Genomic DNA, 21,020 nt, shown 5'->3' on the forward strand with positions numbered 1-21,020 from the left:
ACACTGTTGTCATTGTTCATGTTGTTTTCCTAGTTCTGCTTACTTCATTTTGTATCAGTTCATGTAAATCTTTCCATGCTTCTCTGTATTCATCGCACTCATTGTTTCTTATAGCGTAGTAATTTTCCATTACATTCATCTCTCACGATTTAGCTGTTTCCCATTTGATGGACATATACATTGTTTCCAGTTGTTGGCTATGACAGAAATGCTGCTATAAGTATTTTGATGCATAGGGAGTCTTTTTTTTTTTTTTTAAATCAGTGACCTTCCTGGGGTACTTACCTTGCAACGCAATCTCTGGTTCCAAAAGTACCGTATGGGTGTTTTAGTCACTTTATTAGGGTAATTCCAAATTGCTTTCCGGAATGGTCATACTAATTCAGTTTCACAAATAATGCATGACTATGCCTCTCTTTTCACAACTCTTCTAGCATTGACTATTCCCATTCTTTATTAACTTTGCCAGCTTGTTGCTAGGTATAAGCTGAAACCTCAGGATTGTTTTGATTTACATTTCTTTTTGTTAATGACTTGGAACTTTCCTTCATGCAGTTGTTAAAAGTTTGCAAATCTTCTGAGAACTGGTTGTTCGTGTGGCTACTTCTCTATTGGGGAATGGTTTTTCATTTTGTATCTGTTAGTTGCCTATTTGGCTTAGATTTTAAACCTTTATCAGAAAGATTTGGTAAAAAAATATATATATATATATATATATGTATATATATGTTTTTTTTCCCCACTTGACTGCTTTCTTTTTTATCCTAGATAGATTAATTATGTTGTACAAAAGCATTTCAATTTCATGTAATCAAAATTATCCACTTTTTATTTATTTTATTTTATTTTATTTTATTTTTTAGGCAATTACGAGTTAAGTGACTTGCCAAGGGTCATACAGCTAGTAAGTGGCAAGTGTTTGGTCTGAGAATGCATTTGAACTCAGGTCCTCCTGACTTCAGGGCCGATGTTCTATCTACTGCTCCACCTAACTGACCCCAATTATCCACTTTTTAAAAAAAATCACATTTCTTATTTGACTTTAGAATTAATCTACCTATAGATATGAAAAGTATATGCTTTGTTTCTCTTCTGGTTTATATAATCTTTAATTTTCTGATAATGTATCCATTTTGCATTTATCATGAAATGTAAGAAGTTCATCTAAGCTTACTTTCTGCCAGATTGCTCTCTAGTTTTCTTAGCAGTTCTTATCAAATAAGGAATTCTTTCCTAGGTAATTTATGTTTTTTTTTTTGGCTTACCCAACACTGGGTTATTGAGTTCTAGTATTTGTGATTCTTTTTTTTTCCAATTCATTTGATCAACTTTTCTATATTTTTACTAACAGATTGTTTTGATGATGGCTGCTTTTTAAAAAAAAGTATTTATTTTTAGCTTTCAATATTCACTTCTAGAAGCTTTTGAGTTTTAAATTCTCTCCTCTTCCCTCCAAGATGGCATGCAATCTGATATAGGCTCTACATATACATTCATATCAAACATATTTTCACATTAGTCGTGTTGTAAAGAAGAATTAGAACCAATGGGAGGAACCACAAGAAAGAAGAAACAACAACAACAAAAAAAACAACCCAAAAACAGAGAGCAGATGGTATGCTTTGATCTGCATTCAGACTCCATTGCTCTTTCTCTGGATGTGGATAGCATTTTCCATCATGAGTTTTTTGGAGTTGTCTTAGATCCTTGCATTGCTGAGAAGAGCTAAGTCTATCACAGTTAGTCATCACATAATGTGGCTATTACTGTGTACAATGTTCTCCTGGTTCTGCTCACTTCACTGTGCATCAGTTTATATAAGTCTTTCTAGGTTTTTCTGAACCTGCTCATCATTTCTTACAGCACAATAGTATTCCATTACATTGATGTAGCACAACTTGTTCAGCCATTCCCCAATTGATGGGCATCCCCTCAATTTCCAGTACTTTGCCACCACAAAAAGAGCTGCTATAAATATTTTTGTACATGTGGGTTCTTTTCCCATTTTTATGATCTCTTTGGGATATAGACCTAGAAGTGGCATTGCTGGGTCAAAGGGTATGCACATTTTTGTAGTGCGTAGTTCCAAATTGCTCTCCATAATGGTTGAAGCAGTTAACAACTCCACCAACAATGCATTAGTGTTCCAATTTTCCCATATCTTCTCCAGCATTTATAATTTTTCTGTTTTGTCACGGTAGTCAATCTGATAGGTGTGGTGTGGTACCTAAGAGTTGTTTTGATTTGCATTTCTCTAATCAATAGAGCGTTTTTCATATGAGTATAGATAGCTTTAATTTCTTCATCTGAAAACTCCTGTTCATATCTTTTGACCATTTATCATTCAGGGAATGACTTGTATTCTTATAAATTTGACTCAGTTCTCTCAATATAATTTAGAAATGAGGCCTTCATCAGAGACACTGGTTGTAAAGATTCTTTCCTAGTTTTCTGCTTCCCTCCTAATCTTGGTTGCATTGGCTTTGTTTGTGCAAAAACTTTTCAATTTAATGTAATCAAAATTATCCATTTTGTATTTCTCAATGTTCTCTATCTCTTTTGTTCTCCATAAATCTGACAGGTGAACTATTCCTTGCTTATAGTATTAGCCTTTATATCTAAATTGTGTACCTATTTTGACTTTATTTTGGTATATAGCATAAGGTGTTCGTCTATGCCTAGTTTCTGCCATTCTGTTTTCCAGTTTTCCCAGCAGTTTTTGTCAAATAGTGAGTTCTTATTCCAGAAGCTGGGGTCTTTGGGTTTATCAAGCAGAAGATTACTGTAGTCATTGATTTCTGTGTCTTGTGTACCTACCCTGTTCCACTGATCTACCACTCTATTTCTTAGCCAGTACCAAGTAGTTTTGATGATTGCTGCTTTATAATACAATTTAAGATCTCGTGTGGCTAAGCTACCTTCCCTAGCATTTTTTTTCATTAATTCTCTTGATATTCCGGACCTTTTGTTCTTCTAGATGAATTTTATTACTATTTTTTTCTAGCTCTTTAAAATAGTTTTTTGGTAGTTTGATTGGTATAGCACTGAATAAGTAAATTAATTTAGGTAGAATTGTAATTGTTATTATATTAGCTCAGCATACCTATGAGCAACTGATGTTTTTCCAGTTATGATTGTTGCTTTTAAATGCAGAGGTCTTGAAGGGCTATTCCTCTTTCATTCCTACCTTTTTCATTATTTCTCTTGATATATTTTATTTTTTGTTCCTCCAAATAAATTTTATTATTTTATTATACTCTATTAAGTAACCCTTTGACAGTTTAATTGGTATAACATTAAATCTGCAAATTAATTTTGGTAGTATTTTCACTTATATTGGTGGGGCACAGCTATGAGCACTGACTATTTCTTCACCTATTAAATTGTTCTTTAGTTCCATAGGGAAAATTTTGTAAGTGATTTGAGTGTACTTTGGTAGACTGACTTCCAACTATTTCCAAGTTATTTTAAATGGAATTTGCCTCTCTGTTATTACCCTCTTGATTTTGTTGTTGTATAGTAAGGGCGTTGATTTTTGAATTTGTTTTGTAGTCTGCAACTTTGCTGATTAATTTTAATCTTAATTAATTTCTTTGCTTATTTCCTAGGATTATCCAAGTAAGTTATTCAGTCATTAGCAAATAAGAATAATTTGGTCTCTTCTTTGCCTGTCTTTATGAATTTAATTACTTTCTCTTTTCTTATTGCTATTGCAAGCATTTCTAGAACTATATCAAATAATAATGGACAAAAGTAGCATTTTTGCGTTATTCTTCTATTTATTGATATTGTGTTAACATTGCATGTAATGCTTGCTTTTGATTTTTAAAATTTATTTTTCGTTTTCAACATTCACTTATACAAAATTTTGAGTTCCAAATTTCCTCCCTATCTCTCCCCTCCCCCCACCCCAAGATGGCATGCATTTTGAGTACCCCTTTCCCAATTTGCCCTTCCTTCTATTCTGCCCCCCTTCTCTCATCCCCTTCCCCTTCTACTTTCCTGAAGGGCAGGATAGATTTCTATAACCCGTTGCCTGTATATCTTATTTCCCAGTTGCACGTAAAGATAATTTTTAACATTTCTTTTTCAATCTTTGGGTTCCAAATTCTCTCCCTTCTTCCCTCTCACTCTCCTTGAGAAGGCAAGCAGCTCGGTACAGGTTATACATGTATAGTCATGCAAAACACTTCCCCAGTAGTCATGTTGTGAAAAACTAACTATATTCCCCTCCATCCTATTCTGTCCCCTGTTTATTCTATTCTCTCCTTTGACCCTGTCCCTCCTCAAAAGTGTGTGCTTCTGATTACCCCCTCCCCCAATCTGCCCTCCCTTCTATCATCACCCCCTCTCTTATCTCCTTCTCCCTTGTTTTCCTGAAGGGTAAGATAGATTTCCATACCCAATTGAGTGTGTATTTTGTTCCCTTCTTAACCTTTTCTTGTCTGTTTCATGTGAGATAATTTACCCCATTCTACCTCTCCCTTTCTCTTTCTCCCAGTACAGTCCTCTCTCACTCCTTAATTTTCTTTCTTAGATATCATCCCTTCATCTTTAACTCACCCTGTGTCCTCTGTCAGCGCATATATATATAGATATCTATATATATATATCCCCCCCTCCAATTACCCTAATACTGAGAAAGCCTTTGATTTTATATACTTTTTAATCAGACTTTTTTAAAAAAAGATCTCCTTATAACTATATTTTATAGGGTTTTTTTTTTTGCATAAATTAGTTGTACTTTAGCAGAGGTTTTCCTATATATAAAATGATGTGATTTTGGATAGTATTGTTTTTAATATAATTAATTATATTTATTTATTTCCTAATGTCAAACCATATTTGCATCTCTGGTATAAATTCACTTTGACCTGACAGTTTATACCTTAATATTTAGCTGTAATCAAATAAGGCCACATTAAATCTATATTATTTTGTAAAAATCTAACTATTATATACTTAACAATTTCAAAAAATGAAAACTCTTTGTTAATTTTAAAGTTAACCAACCTTTTAATGACTTTGTTGTGTCTGCTTTTTGTTGAAAAACATTTGAATATTTGGTTGCAACATGGAGGTCTGCAGTTTCAGTTGCTCTCTAGATGGGTATCAGTCATTTGTGACCTTCAAGACAACTTGATTTTGGTTAGGAAGGGAAATGTAGATTCGCAGCAATAAGTGGTTAAAAAGCAAGAAAGCATTTTTTTTGGGCATATTGCTGAAGGCGTGGGTATTTTATTGCTTTTTTCCATATTTCAGTTGGATCTTTCTTAGCATTAAACAATAACTTTAAAATGTCATCTACTGAGAGTTCAATCTATTTCAACTGTAGTTCTTTAGGTGCCTTGGTATGTCAACTAGGTGAAGCTGAAAAGCTATTGTGAGTGTAATGTAAGTCAGTGAACCATTCATTGTATTCTCCAGTTAATAGGTTTATAACAGTTGTGAATTCTTCAGATGATTTGCATCTGTCTTCCTGCTCATCACTGACCTTTGCTAACTGGGGAAAATGTTCTTTCGAAATTTCCTTTTGAAGAAGTATTTTTAAAAAAGATAGCTTTTTTTGAAATGCTTGGATTTTTTTTTTTTTTTGGTGAGGCGTTTGGGGTTAAGTGACTTGGCCAGAGTCACACAGCTAGTGAATGTTATGTGTCTGAGGCTGCATTTGAACTCAGGTCCTCCTGACTCCAGGGCCAGTGTTCTATCCACTGCGCCACCTAGCTGCCCCTACTTGGATTTTTTTCACCACATATTGTATATAGACTTAGTTTCACCTTGCAAAGAAATATTTGTTGTTTTGATTTGACATGATATCACACAGCAATGCAGCATTCCTATAGAAATTTTATTTCAATAATTCACATTGCTGATTCTGTTCTTCATAAAGTTTAACTGTCTTTTCTCTCAGAGATAAAATATTGGCTAACACCTGTCGCTGTGATAGCCAGTGCACTTTAGAATAATAGGGCAAGTCCACACTGAATACCTAATCGTTCAACTTTAGCATATTATAAAACTGACGATGCTGTGTTCGTTTGTATGAATATTGTTAACAATACTTATAACTTGTTGCAAAGTATCACTTAAAATAGTAGTTTTAGCACAGAGATTTTGCTGATGCAAGATACAATGAAAAGAAATGAGAGCATCTGGATCTGTTAATACTTTTTTTGATCTGTGCAACAAACCTTTCATGTTTTCCTGTCATGGAAAGTGCACTGTCTGTACCTACACTCACTAAATTTACCAAATTCAGTTCAGCTTCACGACATTTATCTTGAAAGTTGTTGAAGATATCAATTCCCCGTCTTCTGTTTGCAAGACTGCCCAAAGTGAGTAACTCTTCGTAGCAAAGAAAATCTGTTATGACCCAAATGAAGTATAAAACCTGTGCCGAGTCAGTAGTATCAGTTGATTCATCCAAAGCCATTGAATAATATATATTTTCCTTTTGAAGTATCGCATGAAGTTTTTCTGTTAAGTTGAAGGCTAATTCATGCGGTTGATTAGTTATGGTTCTCCTTGAAATAGGCAGTTGTTTGTACTTTGAAAGGTTTTTGGAGTCTAAGCATCCTACAACTTTGACAATGCATTCTTTCACAATTTCTGCATCACTGAGTGGCTTCCCTTTTTCCCCTGAGTGTATAAGCTACTTTATAAGTTGCTTCAGTGGCATTATTTCCAGGTCTTACTGCTTCTTGAAAGAATTGTCTTTGCTTTTGCTTTCCATCTTTTAATTTCTGCAATACAACCTTTTGTGTCTCTCCCTCTAATTTAAAATATTTGTGGTCCTTATGAGTGTTATAATGCTGATGAGTATTGAATTTCTTTTAATATTGATATTGCAGTATCATAAAGCAAGCAAATTATCTTATCTTTAGCAGAAACAAGATCATATTGCAGTTCCCAATCCTCATTAAAAAATCTGTTTTTGTTGTCTTGGTCTTCTTTGACATGATGGGCTGTTAAGCAGACAGAATTAAAAAATACTGTCAAGCTATGCAACTATTCACAAATTCCACTTCAAACAGAAAACACAGTGCACTGTTGTCAAAAGCTGATAACAGACTGATATACTTGACCCCCATAAACTCTTGCCAACTTGGCTCATGCGGTAGTGGCACTAGTCAGGCAGGGGAAATTAGAATAATTTCTATGCTCAAATAATGAGCTTAGCAGCTGTCAATTTAGTTCTTATGGCTTACCAATGTTCTAATTGTGCTGGTCAGTCTAGGAAGATTATTTCATTGAAACTTATTTTATTCTTTTATATTTTAAATGTTCTTTTAAAATAAAATAAAAATATAAAAGATGAACAAAAATGTATTAATAAAAATAAAAGGATTTGTTCTGTAAAATTTTGATTCAGTCAAAAGGCTGCGCATAAGGACCTAGAAGGCCACATGTGGCCTTCAGGACACAGATTCCCTAGCCATGGTTTATGCACTATCCATACCCATGGTTCCTCAACTTTTCGGTGAAAGAAGTTCTTTTTTTCTGGTTCTTCTCCAGGACCAAACTTTGTCATACTTATTTTCTTGTTCTTTTCATTTATATTGCTTCAGTAGTTACATGATTATTTTCTTGGTTCTGCTTACTTCATCTTGTGACATGTATGTTCTAATACAAGTTCAAGTATAATGCCATACTTTTATACTGATTCTCTGTTAACTGCCTTAGCTTCCATCTTACTTACATCTTACAGAAATCTAAGTTGGTTGGGGAGTTCTATGCATTCCTATTAGTTGTTAAGAAATTCTGGTTTATTGACTTCATTGGTATTATTTCCCTAATAATTCTAGTAATAAGTCTAATAATAATTCTGATAATAAGTCTAATTCTGCTTCCATGTGACAGCCCTTCATATAAATTTGAGCATAATAGCATTGTGAGCCCTCCCTCCATCACATTGTCATTTCTTTAGACATAACATCCCTATTCTGTCAGTTAATCCTTATATGGCACACTTTCTAGGCCTTTTACCTTCTTGGTTGTTCTCCTCTAGAAACTTTCTAGCTTACTGATTTCTCCCCTGAAATGTAATGTCAGACTTAGACCTGAGCACAACTCTGAAATTGTGTTCTGACCAGCATAGAAAACAGGATTATGATGATCTCCCTGGTCTTGGGCATCCCAAGACTGTGTTAGCTTGTTTAGCTGCCATAGAAACTTGGTGACTCAGCCTGATTTTTCAGTGCACTAAAATCCCCCAAGTCCTTTTCATGCAACTTGTTGTCTAATTACAAGTGCCTGTTTTATACTTGTAAAGTTGATTGTTTGAAAGCAAGTTTAAGGTTCTTTATTTGATCCCTTTTTAAGCACCATAGCCATTTCCTGATATAAAACTCATTGCCTTCCCCATTAAACCCTTCCTCAGAACAAAGAACATCAACTAAGTAAAAAACAGTCACGTGAGACTTTGAAATTTGGTAGAGATAAATGCATATTATTAGTCAACCCGGTGTTCTGGCTGTTCAAGATCTGTTTAATTCTGAATCTGTCATTTAGTGTGTTAGCTTTCCCTCCCTGCCTTGTGCCATTGGCGGTTTTGTTAAGCATACTATCTATGCTTTTATCCAAGGCCTTGATAAAAATATTAAGCAGCATGGGGCCAAACATGGATTCCTTGAGCACTTAAATTAAGGTTCTTTGAAACTGGCTACTAGCTAGTTCTGAACCTGTCTATATTTACTATTGCCCAGCCTATCTTTCCCTCCCCCCAAGAATAGCATAAGAAACTGTATCAACTATAGATAAAGAGGGAAGGGAAGGGCATAAGCATTTATGTGATGCCTACTATGTGCCAGGTACTATGCTAAGCATTTTTTACAAATATTATCACATTTGATCCTTACTTTCAAGGTTCGTGCTATTATTGTTATTATTATTCCCATTTTACAGTTAAGGAAACTGAGGCAAATAGAGGTTAAGTGACTTGCCCAGGGTCACACAGCTATGGACTGTCTAAGGTCACATTTGAACTCAGGTATTCCTGATTCCAGACCTAGTGTTCTTTTTGCAGTACTACTAGTAGCCTCTGGTAGAGAAATGTAATCTATAGCATTCCAGTGATCCTACCAGTCTTCTAACCCTGTCTAAGAGAATGAGGTTAGTCTGGTATGATGTGGTTTTTTTTTTTCTTAAGTCTTATTGTTGCTTTTTTGTAATTTAATAATTTTTTGTAGTTTGTAAGTTGTAATTTGTAAGAAATTGTAATTTCTTAATAATATGCCCTGCCCCCATAGAACTCTCCCCTATAACAAAGAAAATTAAGCAAGGCAGACACTGCTATTGCCTCTGAAATGTGTGCAACATTTTTCACCTTTCCTTCTACCAAGAGTATATGTGTTTCATTATCTGTTCTCCAGTACCAAATTTACTTCCAGGGGTAGGGAACTTGCGGCCTCTAGGCCACATGTGGAGGTCTAGGTCCTCAAGTGTGGCCCTTTGACTGAATCCAGACTTGTTGATATCCTGTTGATAAAAGGATTTGTTCTGTAAAACTTGGATTTAGTCAAAAGGCCACAGCAAAGGGCCTAGAAGGCCACATGTGGCCTCTGGGCTGCAGGTTCTCCAATCTTGGTTTAATCTGTGTTCAGTTGCCTTTCATTATTTTAGCTATATATATTGTTCTCCTGGTTCTACTGTCTTTGCTATGCATCAGTATCTCAGAATTTTTTGCATTTTTTTTGTTTCTTAAAGCACAGTAATGTTCTGTTACATTCATAGGACACAATTTGTTTAGCTCTTCCCCAGTCATTGGGCATCTACTTTGTTTCAAGTTCTTACTAGTATAAAAAATACTTCTATGAATATTTTGGCACATAGGGAACAATTTTGTCTTTTTGTGGGCTAGGTCAAAGGATATGGACAGTTTAGTGACTTCTCTTGAATAATTTCAAATTGATTTCTTGACTGGAAGGTGGTAGAAGGAAAAGAATCTGACTAATACTTGTGACCTATAGTTGAAATAGTCTTCTACTCTATGACCCTTCTTCTCTTTCTCTCACTCAGATTCCATCACTTGTTTTCAGACTTTCTTTTTAATTCTCCCTTTATGATCTACACTCTTAATGTCTCTCCTCCTCCACTGGTTTCCCTATCCCTGTCAGAATCTTTGTGAGTATATGGGTGTGTATCAACCAATCCTCCTTTGTGTTTGGCTGATGTGGTTCCTATTCTTCTTACCCTTTCCTCCATTTTTGTGTTCTTTTTTTTTTTTGTGTGCCCTACTTATGAGAAATAATAAATTTCCTTCTCCTCTTCCTCATGTCTTCCCTAATATATTCATTTTTCATTCTCTTTTCTTTTCTTTATAAAGATCATTATAACAGAACAGAACAACAAAGTCATTAGGATTCTGAATTGGATGCCTGTCATTCTTTCCCTATTAGAATTTTAGCACTTCATTATTGTTTAGTCCTTTTTGATATCTCATATGTACGTATATATTTAATTATTTTTTGCTGAGCACTGTAAATTAGATTTTTATTAAACAAGTCTTTATAAGGTGTCACATCACCCTCAAAACCCAACTCTTGCCCCATACTGGCTCAAACCAGATGTAGGGGGACAAAGGTTTAAAGAAAAAGTCACTGACCTGACCTTAACAAACGGCCCATCATTTCACCTCAGAAATAAACAATGGAGTGAAGGCAGAGAAGAGTCTGGTTTTGGTATTTCCTGCTTTGGCTAAAAATTGTCACCAGTGAATTTTATACCTCCCTAATGTATTTCTCAAGTATTTTAGTTATCTCGGTGCTGAAATTTGGCTCCTAAGTGGAGTGACTTAGCCAACATAGCTGCTGGTCTGGTAGAGCCAGCTGGACCCAAGATGCAAGGGTTGAGATACAGGCTTATATGGACTGTGTTTCTCTCTCTTATCACTAAGGGACTTGGCCACCAGAGAATTAATATATCTGGAGTACTATGCTCATGAAAGCTATTGATAATGAGGAGAGTATTCAGAAGAGGGTGATCAGGATGGTGAAGGGCCTTGAACTCGTGCCATGTGAAGACTGCTTGAAGAAATGTTGATGCCAGGGGAAAAAAAACAAAACCAAACCAAGAGCAATGAGTTGAAATTGCAAAGGGGCTTAATTTGGCTTGATGTAAGGAAAAAACTTACAGGGGCAGCTAGGTGGCGAGTGGATAGAGCACCAGTCCTGGATTCAGGAGGACCTGAGTTCAAATCCAGCCTCAGACACATAACATTTACTAGCTATGTGACCCTGGGCAAATCACTTAACCCCCTTGCCTAGCCAAAAAGAAAAAGAAAAAAAAAAAGAAAAAACTTAGTAATAATTTAGAGCTGTCCCAAAGTGGAAGGGGCTGCCATTACATGTAATAGGTTTCCCCTTATTTGAGATTGTGTAAGGTATATTATAGATGAACTTTTTAAGGAATATGTTGGGCTAGATGGCTGCTGACGTACCTTCCAACTTAAAAATTCTGCAATATTGTGAATTTTAGGACCATCTACTAAGGCATACATGAAATAAATTCTGCATCAGTGGAGACGTATCTCAGATCTTATGAACCACTGAAGAAGTGTATGTACCTTCTGCCCTTACTTGACTCTAGACTTCATGAAGAAAGGCATCATATCCTATCTAAGCTTTGTATCTCTCCCAGTAACTAGCAAAAGGCCCTGGAATTCAATTCAGTTCAAGTTAATAAGCATTAATCAAGTGTCTACTATGTACACGGCACTGTGTTAGGCAGTAGCAATACAAAAAGTTTCCACAAGGATCTTACATTCTTCTGGGGGATGGAACACATAAATAGAAAAGTAAATACAAGGGCTTTGAGGAGAGACAGATCACTAGCATCAGGAGATTAGAAAAAACTTCATAGAAGATATTATATCTGAGCTGAGCTTTGAAGGAAGTTTCAGATTCTAAAACTTGGGGGTGAAGAGCAAGTATATTTCAGGTATGAGGAACAGCCTGTGTAAAAGTATGGAGTCAGAAGATGGAATGTACACAGGAAGTACTTTAGTAAATTTTTGTTTAAGTTCCCTATCTAGCCCTAATATAAAAATCAGAGGTATTCCTTCCAAAAATATCCCCCGTTGGACTAGGTAAAGTCTTTTGGAGAGGGTATTGCCTGTGTCATTAAAGTTTGGCAGGCATCTTATACCAGTAATGGGGTGTGTGTGTGTGTGTGTGAGTGTGACAGAGAGAGAGAGAGAGAGTAGAATCTTAGTGCTGCCATCCCTTCTTCCCTACCCTGTCTCCCAACTTTCTCTCCTTTTGAGTGCCTTTTTCTTTTCTGACTCTGAAGATTGCTTCACACTACATGTCCATGCAACCCCAAATTTTTTCTGATTGGACACTTACAGTATCTAACAGGATTTGGTTATAATGTAATACTTTACCATTAAGTCCACCTTTTTGACCTATGGCAGCCTGTTATTTTTTTTTCCTGGAGGCAATCTGCAAATTCTTTCAATTGGTATTTTATTTTATGTGTTCACAAGTTCTGGACGGTTTTTTGGTATTATTTTTTGTATTATGGTGCTCAGGTTTTTTGTCCTGATAAGTTCTTCTAGGCTAACTTATGATCCTTAGATATTCTCTACACATCTTGTCTTCAAGATCAGTATGTTTTGCTTGGGCAGTGAGCATATTTTCTTTTAATGTTTATTGTTTTTTACTTTTCTTCTTCTAGATTGTCCTTCATTTCTAGTTTGTTTTCATTTTCAATCTGCTAATCTCTTATTTCTCTGGTGAGACTTGCCACTGCAGGTCAGTTTTTTCTATTCTGCCTATTATTTTTGCTGGGCAGGCCATGCATTCTGCTCTCATAATTCTCATTTCTCTTTTAAACCACTCAAGAATACTGTGTTTTGGTTCCATGTTCTCATCACATTCCACAGGGTCCTCTAGTCTCATCAAATGTTGGATTGTTTTCCTTAAGTTTTACAGTATTTATTCATAGATATCTAAATCATTTACTAGATTTGGAGTTCATATTTCATTTTATTGTTAATGTTTTCCCCTTTGGTTTATCTACTTGTGTTCAAGGTCTTTGAATTTTCTTCCTGAGATCTTTGGTCACTGCATTCCCCTCCCAGCCTTATTTTCCAGTACTGCTTACTTTCTGACTTAGTACCCTGTTTTGTCAATTCTAAGTCTGAATTTCCATGTATTCTATTATTGCCTTAGAATGAGGAATACCTATAATGTACATATGCACACCCCCTTAAAACAGGGATGAATAAAGGGCATTGGGGGGAGGGTAAACTAGAGAATACAGAGATCTGTCCAATGGACGGTTGTCAGGATCCATTGAGAACTGATCCTCAAGAAAGTGAGAGAGTAAGGCAATCTTAGAATCAGTTATTTCAGGGCCCAGGGTCTGATACCCATGTAGTTGCATATACCACACATATTCTTGCTATGATATCTACATTGGTTGGAGATCAGAGAACCAGGGCAAAGATGTTTCCATATCTAGCCCTCTTTTGAGTGCCCAGCTCCCAGTGAACACTGGGACCTCTTTCCACCTCTTTTCTGACCCCTTTATTCAGCCTTGGCCTTGACTTGGATCCCACAGCTGCCATGGATATTGAGCAGAAGCAGGAGTCCAAGGTAGAGAGAGGGTGGCAGGAACACATGTAGTCACATGCTTCTCAGCACCAGTAGCATATAGATTGTTCCCATTATGAATAGGCTGAGCAAAAAGTTGCTGAGCTCCTGCAGCAAGGGGGAGCCCAGGGCCAACAGCCCAGCCACTAGCTCCAGCTAGGCACTTTAGAGATGTAGTGCCCAGGATCCTCTGAGGAGACATCTCAGCAAACTGCATGTATTGGGTCTTCATCTGCTTGTATGCCTCGGTTGAGATCTGCTCTGTGAGCTTGGCTACCTTTGTGAGCAGGAAGAAGATCCCCAACTGCACATGCAGTACCATAAATATAAGTGCTGTAGCCAGTGCCAACTCAGGGCTGGATTTTTCCTATATATTTAGCCTTCTGATTTCTGTTGACTCCTGTATTTGCATTTCTGATATTCTACTCAGCTCTGATCTTTTCATCAGAAATGCTTTGAATGTCCTCTTTTAGTTCTTAGCACAGTACCTGGCACATAGTAGGTGCTAAATCAAGAAATGCTGCATGATTTGATTTCCATTAAAAGTCCTTTTGTAGAATCCTACTAGAATACTCAGTCTTAAAGGGTAAGTTAATTCTTTTCTTTAAGTTGTTACCTTTTCCCTTTTGTGATTCATATTTCACTTTATAGTAGGCTGTTCTTGTGTGATCAAGATTGTGGATTCTCTGTAATTGAATTCTTTGGTTTTGGCTGCTTGTGTTATTTTTTTTTTTTCTTCGATCTAGAAGCTTTGGATTTTGGCTATGACAATATGGAATTTTCACATTAAGATTTCTTTCAAGAGATTAAACTGGTGGATTCTTTCTGTTTTTACTTTGTCTTCAGGTTAAAAAAGGTCGGGCAGTTTTTATTTATTTCTTCAAATATAGTATCTAGGATTTTTGGTCAGTGTTTTCAGGGAGTCTGGTAATTCTTTTATATTGTCTTTCCTTGAACTGTTTTCCAGGTCACTCGTTTCTGGTAGCAAAGACCTAACATTCCCCCCCCCCCCCCCCCCCACCCATTGCTCTGACCCCCGCCCCCAATCTCTTGGTTTGGTTCCACTTTCTTGTCTTGTGAAGTCATCGAATTCTCTTTGATTCATTCTAATTTTCAGGGTGTTTGTTACTTCGGTAATGTTTTCCACTTTTTCTTATAAGTTGTCTGTTCTTTCCTCCAGAACTCTTTTTTCATTTATAATTCTAGGAACTCATTTCATTTATTATTTCATTTATTATCTTTTGCTTCATTTCTTCTAGCTACTGTTTTAGTCAGTGTAGTTTAAGCAGCTTTTTTTCCCCCTCTGAGTCTCTCTTCAGTTGTGGAGTTGCTGTTTTCTGGGTTTTTCTCTGGCATTATTCTTGACCCATAATATTTCTCTGTAGTGTTCAGTCTTTGTTTACTCATGCCGGCAGACCCAATTCCTGATTTGGGGTTTTGTGCCAGGGCTGGGCTTTGCACCTTTTTGGATGGGGTGATCAGACTGCATTTCTGCTGTGGCTTTCCATTTCTCTTCCTCTGTCTATACTCAAAGTATAGGCAGTCTTCGAGTCAGAACTCTAGTCTGCTGATCAGTGTACTGGTCGGTTTTCTATCTCCCCTGTGGTTTTCCTGCTCCGAGGGACTGTTTTAATTCCCCCAGTGGAGCTCTACCTTAGTCAGGGCTTTGGATAGTCTTCTTTCCCCCTTGAGGTTTCCTTGGTTAGAGAGCTTTTGGTCAGTTTCCCTCTGTTTGTGCTGACTTCTATGGAAGGACCCCTCTTCAGGGTTTGCAGCTTATAGTTACTTCTTTTTGTGCAGTCCTGGCCTAGATGAAGGAGTTTACTGATGTAACTCTGTATTTCTGGAGTAAATGTGTGAGAATTGTGCTGCTTCCGTCCAGTCCCATGATTTGCAGTTTGAGTAGAGTGTTTTCCTACCTGTATGTTTTGTCAAATGTTAACATATGGGGAATGGAAATTTAAGTTTTTTAGCTGTATGTCTTAATGTACTCAGAATCCAGTGTTAGTACAGTGACAGTTAATGTGAAAGTGAACTCAATGCTAATGAATACATATAACTGTCTTGAGTCCACAGGATAACTGAATAATCCATGAGAAAGTTGTCTGCCCATCCTGATACCAGGAGATGTTCTCAAAACTGTAACGTGATCATATCTCATTGGGATAGAGCTGGGAAGGTAGTGCAAGGAGGATCTCAGAGTTGTGTTATATTATAGAAGAAAAATATAACTCAGCAAGAGATAGCTGAATTTGAAAGATGTACAGTAGAAATGTTTTTTGTTCAACTTTAATATACTGAATAGTAATAAGGAAGCAGAGCAACTATACCTTTATCTTTGCAGGCATTTTCTCCTCCTTTTAAAAAACCCAATTAAAATCAATACTTTGTTATCTTAGACCAGTATTTAATATGGTGTTAGATGTAGTTTGGTACTCAATAAATATGTGCTGTTGGATTGAATTAAGTATACTTTCAAATAGAAATTTCAACTTGAGTTTTTATCTGTATCATTCACGTACTTATTACCATATTTTTTTGTATACCTCTTATGGTGTGATATTATTTAATTCCTTTATTTAACTGTCTATGTTTATTGCTGCCTACCAATCACTGTGAGATCTTACACGCAATCTCACATCTACCCAGTTTGTTCTCTACCTCCTGCCTCCAACATTAAACACATAATGGCACTCAGTAAGCACTTGATGGATAAATGAATGAATAAATAACATTTTTATCAGCTTTTGATCAGAGTGAACACCAATCTATAATTAAAAAGCACTTTTGTTGTCAGTAAATGTTGAGCTAGCCATTTTGCTGTAGTATGATATTAAAAAGTTTGGTCTTGGGGATAAGGAGAGCAGGATTTTAACTTTGGCTGGAATTTAGTAAATGTGTGTGACTGTGGGCAAGTTATTTAAGCTTTTAGCTTTGGCTTTCTCATTTGTAAAATGGAGATAAAAATTATCCCCCCTAGTTCATATAGGGTTCTTGTGAGGAAAATGCCCTTTACATCTTCATATGTTATATTAATATATGGTATTATGCCATATTAAACAGTTTGAGTTTTTCCTTTATGTGGCTGTCTAGCCAGTCAAAATAATTTTAAATTATAGTTGTGTGGCTTGGATTTACAAAACATTCTGTGTCCTTTGGTGTTACCAGTGAGTTTCAAACTCCTGATTTCAGCTATTTTAAGTCCTCAAAAAATGTCATTCATTTTGTATAGGGAGATTATAGCTGAGCCATCTACTTTAAGGTCTGTCAAATCTTTTGTTTTAAATATTAAAGCCATTGTGGGATATATACTTTAGGAGAGAAGAACATTTGCTCAGTTCAGGAAATGATCTAAAAAATGCAACAGCTGTGTTTGGACTGATTGAGCGCTGGAGAAACAACTATGCAGTATTTGCTATACAAATTTTAAACTTAATCGTAAAATTTTCCTTTCAAAATGATAATTGTCAGCTTGTGATATGCTAATTATACCTCTTTCCTGTAATATATCTTTTGATTGTTGACATAAATCTTAATAAAGTCACATTAATGTTAATGTGGATGGACTTCATAAAGCCAAGAAAAAGTGTCTTTTTTTTTTTTTAAAGTCATGGACATTTAAATTAAACTTGACATTTCAGGCATAAAGTAGATTAAAAAAGAAATTAGCTATTTAGGTACTTTCTCAAAGCACTTTTAGCAATGATAAGTAGTTTAATAAGATTCTTAATAGAATTTATAGTTGTGTTGAATAAAGGGGTCACATTGGATTGGTTAATTGCATTCTAGTTTGTATTTGGTATATATGTGTCAAATTGAATCCTGATAAGGGTGAAATATAAGATGATGGCCGATGGTTTCAAATATACATATATATATATATATTTTTAAGTGTGGGATCAAGACTTCTGTGCTACAAAAATTCTAATGTGGTCAGCTAAAACCTTTTTTCACTCCCCTACTAGAAAACACAGTTTTGGGATATCTGAAGTCCATATGGCTTTGTATGATGAAGATCTCATGAAAAATCCTTTTTATCTGGCAATTCAAAAGAGACGTCCTGATCTTTGCCGCAGAGTTGCTGAAGTCCATGGTATTGTAAGTATATCAATTGTCTTAGTTTTTTTGTTTGAATTTTTAACAGCGAAATTATTAATGCTTTAGATTTAAGAGTTTGTCTTTTGAAGAGGTCAGTAGACAAAAGCATTTTGAATTTAATGAACTCCAAAGTGTTGGGCAAAATGGAAAAAGAATCAAAATGTTATTCCCCTTTGATGAAGCTTTCTCTCAACTTCCTATTACATGATGGTCTCTCCATCTTTTGAACTCATAATATTTACTTGTTCTACTTGTTTGGTCCTTAATCATGGTGCTTTTATGTTTTGTATTTTTGTGTATTTGCATGTTATTGTTAAACTTTATATAATAATGTGTTTGTATTCTAGCTAGGTTGTAAGCTCTTAAAGGTAAGTTTTATATTTCTCTGTATCTCCCATAGTATCAAGCATAATATTGTATACATAGTTAACATTCCATAAACTTTTGTTGAATGAATACATGTGTGTTTCTAAGAAAGGTATTTAATACTTTACTGAACCAAAAGCAAAGTATGTGTCAAACTGAATCCTGATAAGGGTGAAATATAAGATGATGCCTGATGGTTTCAAATATATATATATATATTTTTTTTTTTTTAAGTGTGGGATCAAGACTTCTGTGCTACAAAAGTGCTATTAACATAAAAGGGGAAAATGTCATAAGACTGTTTTTGGACAGACTTCCTCATTTTATTATTTTGAGATCATGTGTTTTAATAAGGATATGTCCTTAATATTTAATTAGGCAAAGAATATTTAATGAGAAAGGGTTGACAAGCTGAGATGCCTGTACTTTTCCTTTTTTGTATGTTATGACTTTTCATCGGATACCAAACAGTCAGAGTTTGGAACTAAATGAAATATCTGCTTGGTCAAGGTCTTTGTCTAATCTATAATGATATAATCTGATAATCTAATATCTTCTTTAAGATGGCGACCTAGATCTTCTCTGCTCCCATGGCTTCTTTCTCCTGGACTCTAGCCCTGTGTTGTACATAGCCACCTGGATGTCCCATTAGAATCTCCAGTTTGAATGACCAACCCTGAATTCATATTCTTCCTTTTACTTTGCAAACTGGCTCCTCTTCTATACTTTTCCTTTATATTTTGAGTATAGCACCTCTTGATTACTCAGGTTCATAACCTTGGACTCATCCTTTACTCTGACCATGTCATTTCCCTGCTCAGAAACCTACAGTGGCTCCTTATTGCCAGTAGGTAAAATACAGTCTTTTCAGTCTAATCTTTCAGGCTCCCCACAGTTTGGTTTCCAGCCTTATTTGTTATTATTCTCTTTCACATGTTATGTTTCAGCCCAAATGCATCACTAGCTATTCTCAGAACTCAGTATTCCATGTTATACTTCTGTGTATTCACACAGGCTTTATTCCTGAAGTTTACTCCTTCGTCTCTTCCTCTCAGACTTCTTATCTTTTTTCAAGGTTTAGTTCTAGTATAACTGTTTCTTTGGCATTTTCTCTGATTACACTTTCTATAAATTATATTAGCATTATTATGTAGAGAAGCAGTCTGATGTAGTGAATAAAGAGCTGTCCTCAAGTCAGGAAAATCTGAGTTCAGGTTCAGCGTCCGCCAAAAGCCAGCTGTTTGACTCTTGGGAAGTCACTTAAGCTCTTGGTGGCTGAGGCAGCTTTCTGAAACTATAAATTGAATTGGAATTGCCTATCTTCATTGATAAGAGTAGTTTCCTAAGAGTTACCTAGACCAATGAAATCACAGATCTAGACTCAAAAAAGATTATATGTTTGTGTGGGAGCACTCTGTTTCAAGAATCTCTGCATACAAACTTTATTAATCATTTCTGGACATAGATTGTTTTAATTTGTTCATTGTGTCTTGGTTCTTTTTAAGTTCTCTGAAAATACTGTGATTTCACTTATAGGTAACTTGGGTTATATATTAATTCTTAAAAAAATTTTTTTTATTGATTTTTTTTGTTTTCACATCAGTTATTTCTTAATATATCTTACTCCTACCCAGTAAACCTTTCTTGTAATATAAACTTTTTTTTTAAAAGTTCGGCAAAACCAGCTGACACTTTGGTTGTGTCCAACAGCATGTATAGTATTTCACCAATGAAGTGAAGCAGAGCTGTGTGCTTGCTCCCATGATGTTTTCAGTGATGTTGTCAGATGCCTTCAGTGAGGGCGAAAATGTTATCAAAATCAGCTGCCACACTGAAAATAAATTATTTAACTTGAAAAGGCTATAAGCCAAGACTGAAGTGGAGGGACATTTGGTACACAACTTTTTGTTAGCAGATGATTGTGCACTCAATGCAGACTCTGTGGCTGAGATGCAACAGAGTATGGATTGATTATCTGCCTCTTGTGCTAATTTTGGCCTGACAATTAACACTGGGAAAACAGAGGTTCTTCACCGGCCAGCACCACACTATCCATATGTGGAACCATTGGTTACAGCAAATGGAGAAATTTTGAATTCTGTGGATAAATTCAATTACCTTGGCAGTATACTTTCAAGGGATGGTACATCTAGATGGTGAAGTTGACATACACATTGCCAGAGTTAGCTCAGTATTTGGGAAGCTCCAGAAGAAAGTGTGGGAAAGAAGAAGTATCAGGATGTCTACCAGACTGAAGATCTACAGAGCCATTGTGTTGATCTCATTGTTGTAGGCCTGTGAAACCTAGACAGTATACCAGTACCATGCCAGGAAACTGAATTGTTTCCATTTGGATTGTCGTGGGAAGATTCTGAAGATTACCTGGCAAGATAAGGTACTGGAGTAAGGTACATTTAAGGTCCTTCCTCTACCGCAGAGAGTGCAGCTCTGATGGGCTGGCCATGTTGTTTAAATGCCAAATGTACGTTTGTCAAAAAGACTATTTTATGGACAACTCACACAAGGCAAGTGCTTACGTGGAGGTCAGAAGAAGTGATACAAGGACATTCTCAAGGTTTCCCTAAAGAACTTATGAGACATGGGAGACATTGGCACAGGACTGTACACTATGCTATGCTTGCGTCTAAGAAGGAGCTTTACTCTTTGAGCAAAGCAGAATTGCAGTTGCTGAAAAGAAACATGAGATATGTCAAATTTAGAGCAATCACTCCAAATGTTCATATGGACTACTTGTGCCCCTTCTGAGCTTGTATTGTTCTTATCAGGCACAGTTAGATACACTGTACTTTGACCCCAACATAGTGATGTCATTTTGGTCTTCTAGGATGATGGACAACAACCAATCAACCATATTTGGGGCCTACCCTTTATTTTTGACCTGCTTGGGAGACATACACACACACACACACACACACACACACACACACACACACACACACA

At 36.0% G+C, this 21,020-nt stretch overlaps 1 protein-coding gene across 1 annotated transcript in view; it reads left to right on the forward strand.

The window, feature by feature from the left end:
• Positions 1–21,020, forward strand: part of LOC114047301 (ankyrin repeat domain-containing protein 27-like) — a 92,973-nt gene that overhangs the window by 7,011 nt on the left and 64,942 nt on the right. Inside the window, 1 exon segment of the mRNA XM_027868070.1 lies at positions 17,561–17,693. Within this exon segment, the coding sequence (XP_027723871.1) occupies positions 17,592–17,693 (102 nt within the window). The 5' untranslated portion in view covers positions 17,561–17,591.

The sequence above is a fragment of the Vombatus ursinus genome, unplaced genomic scaffold (assembly GCF_900497805.2).
Source record: "Vombatus ursinus unplaced genomic scaffold, bare-nosed wombat genome assembly UNPS02014786.1, whole genome shotgun sequence".
Taxonomy (NCBI): Eukaryota; Metazoa; Chordata; class Mammalia; order Diprotodontia; family Vombatidae; genus Vombatus; species Vombatus ursinus.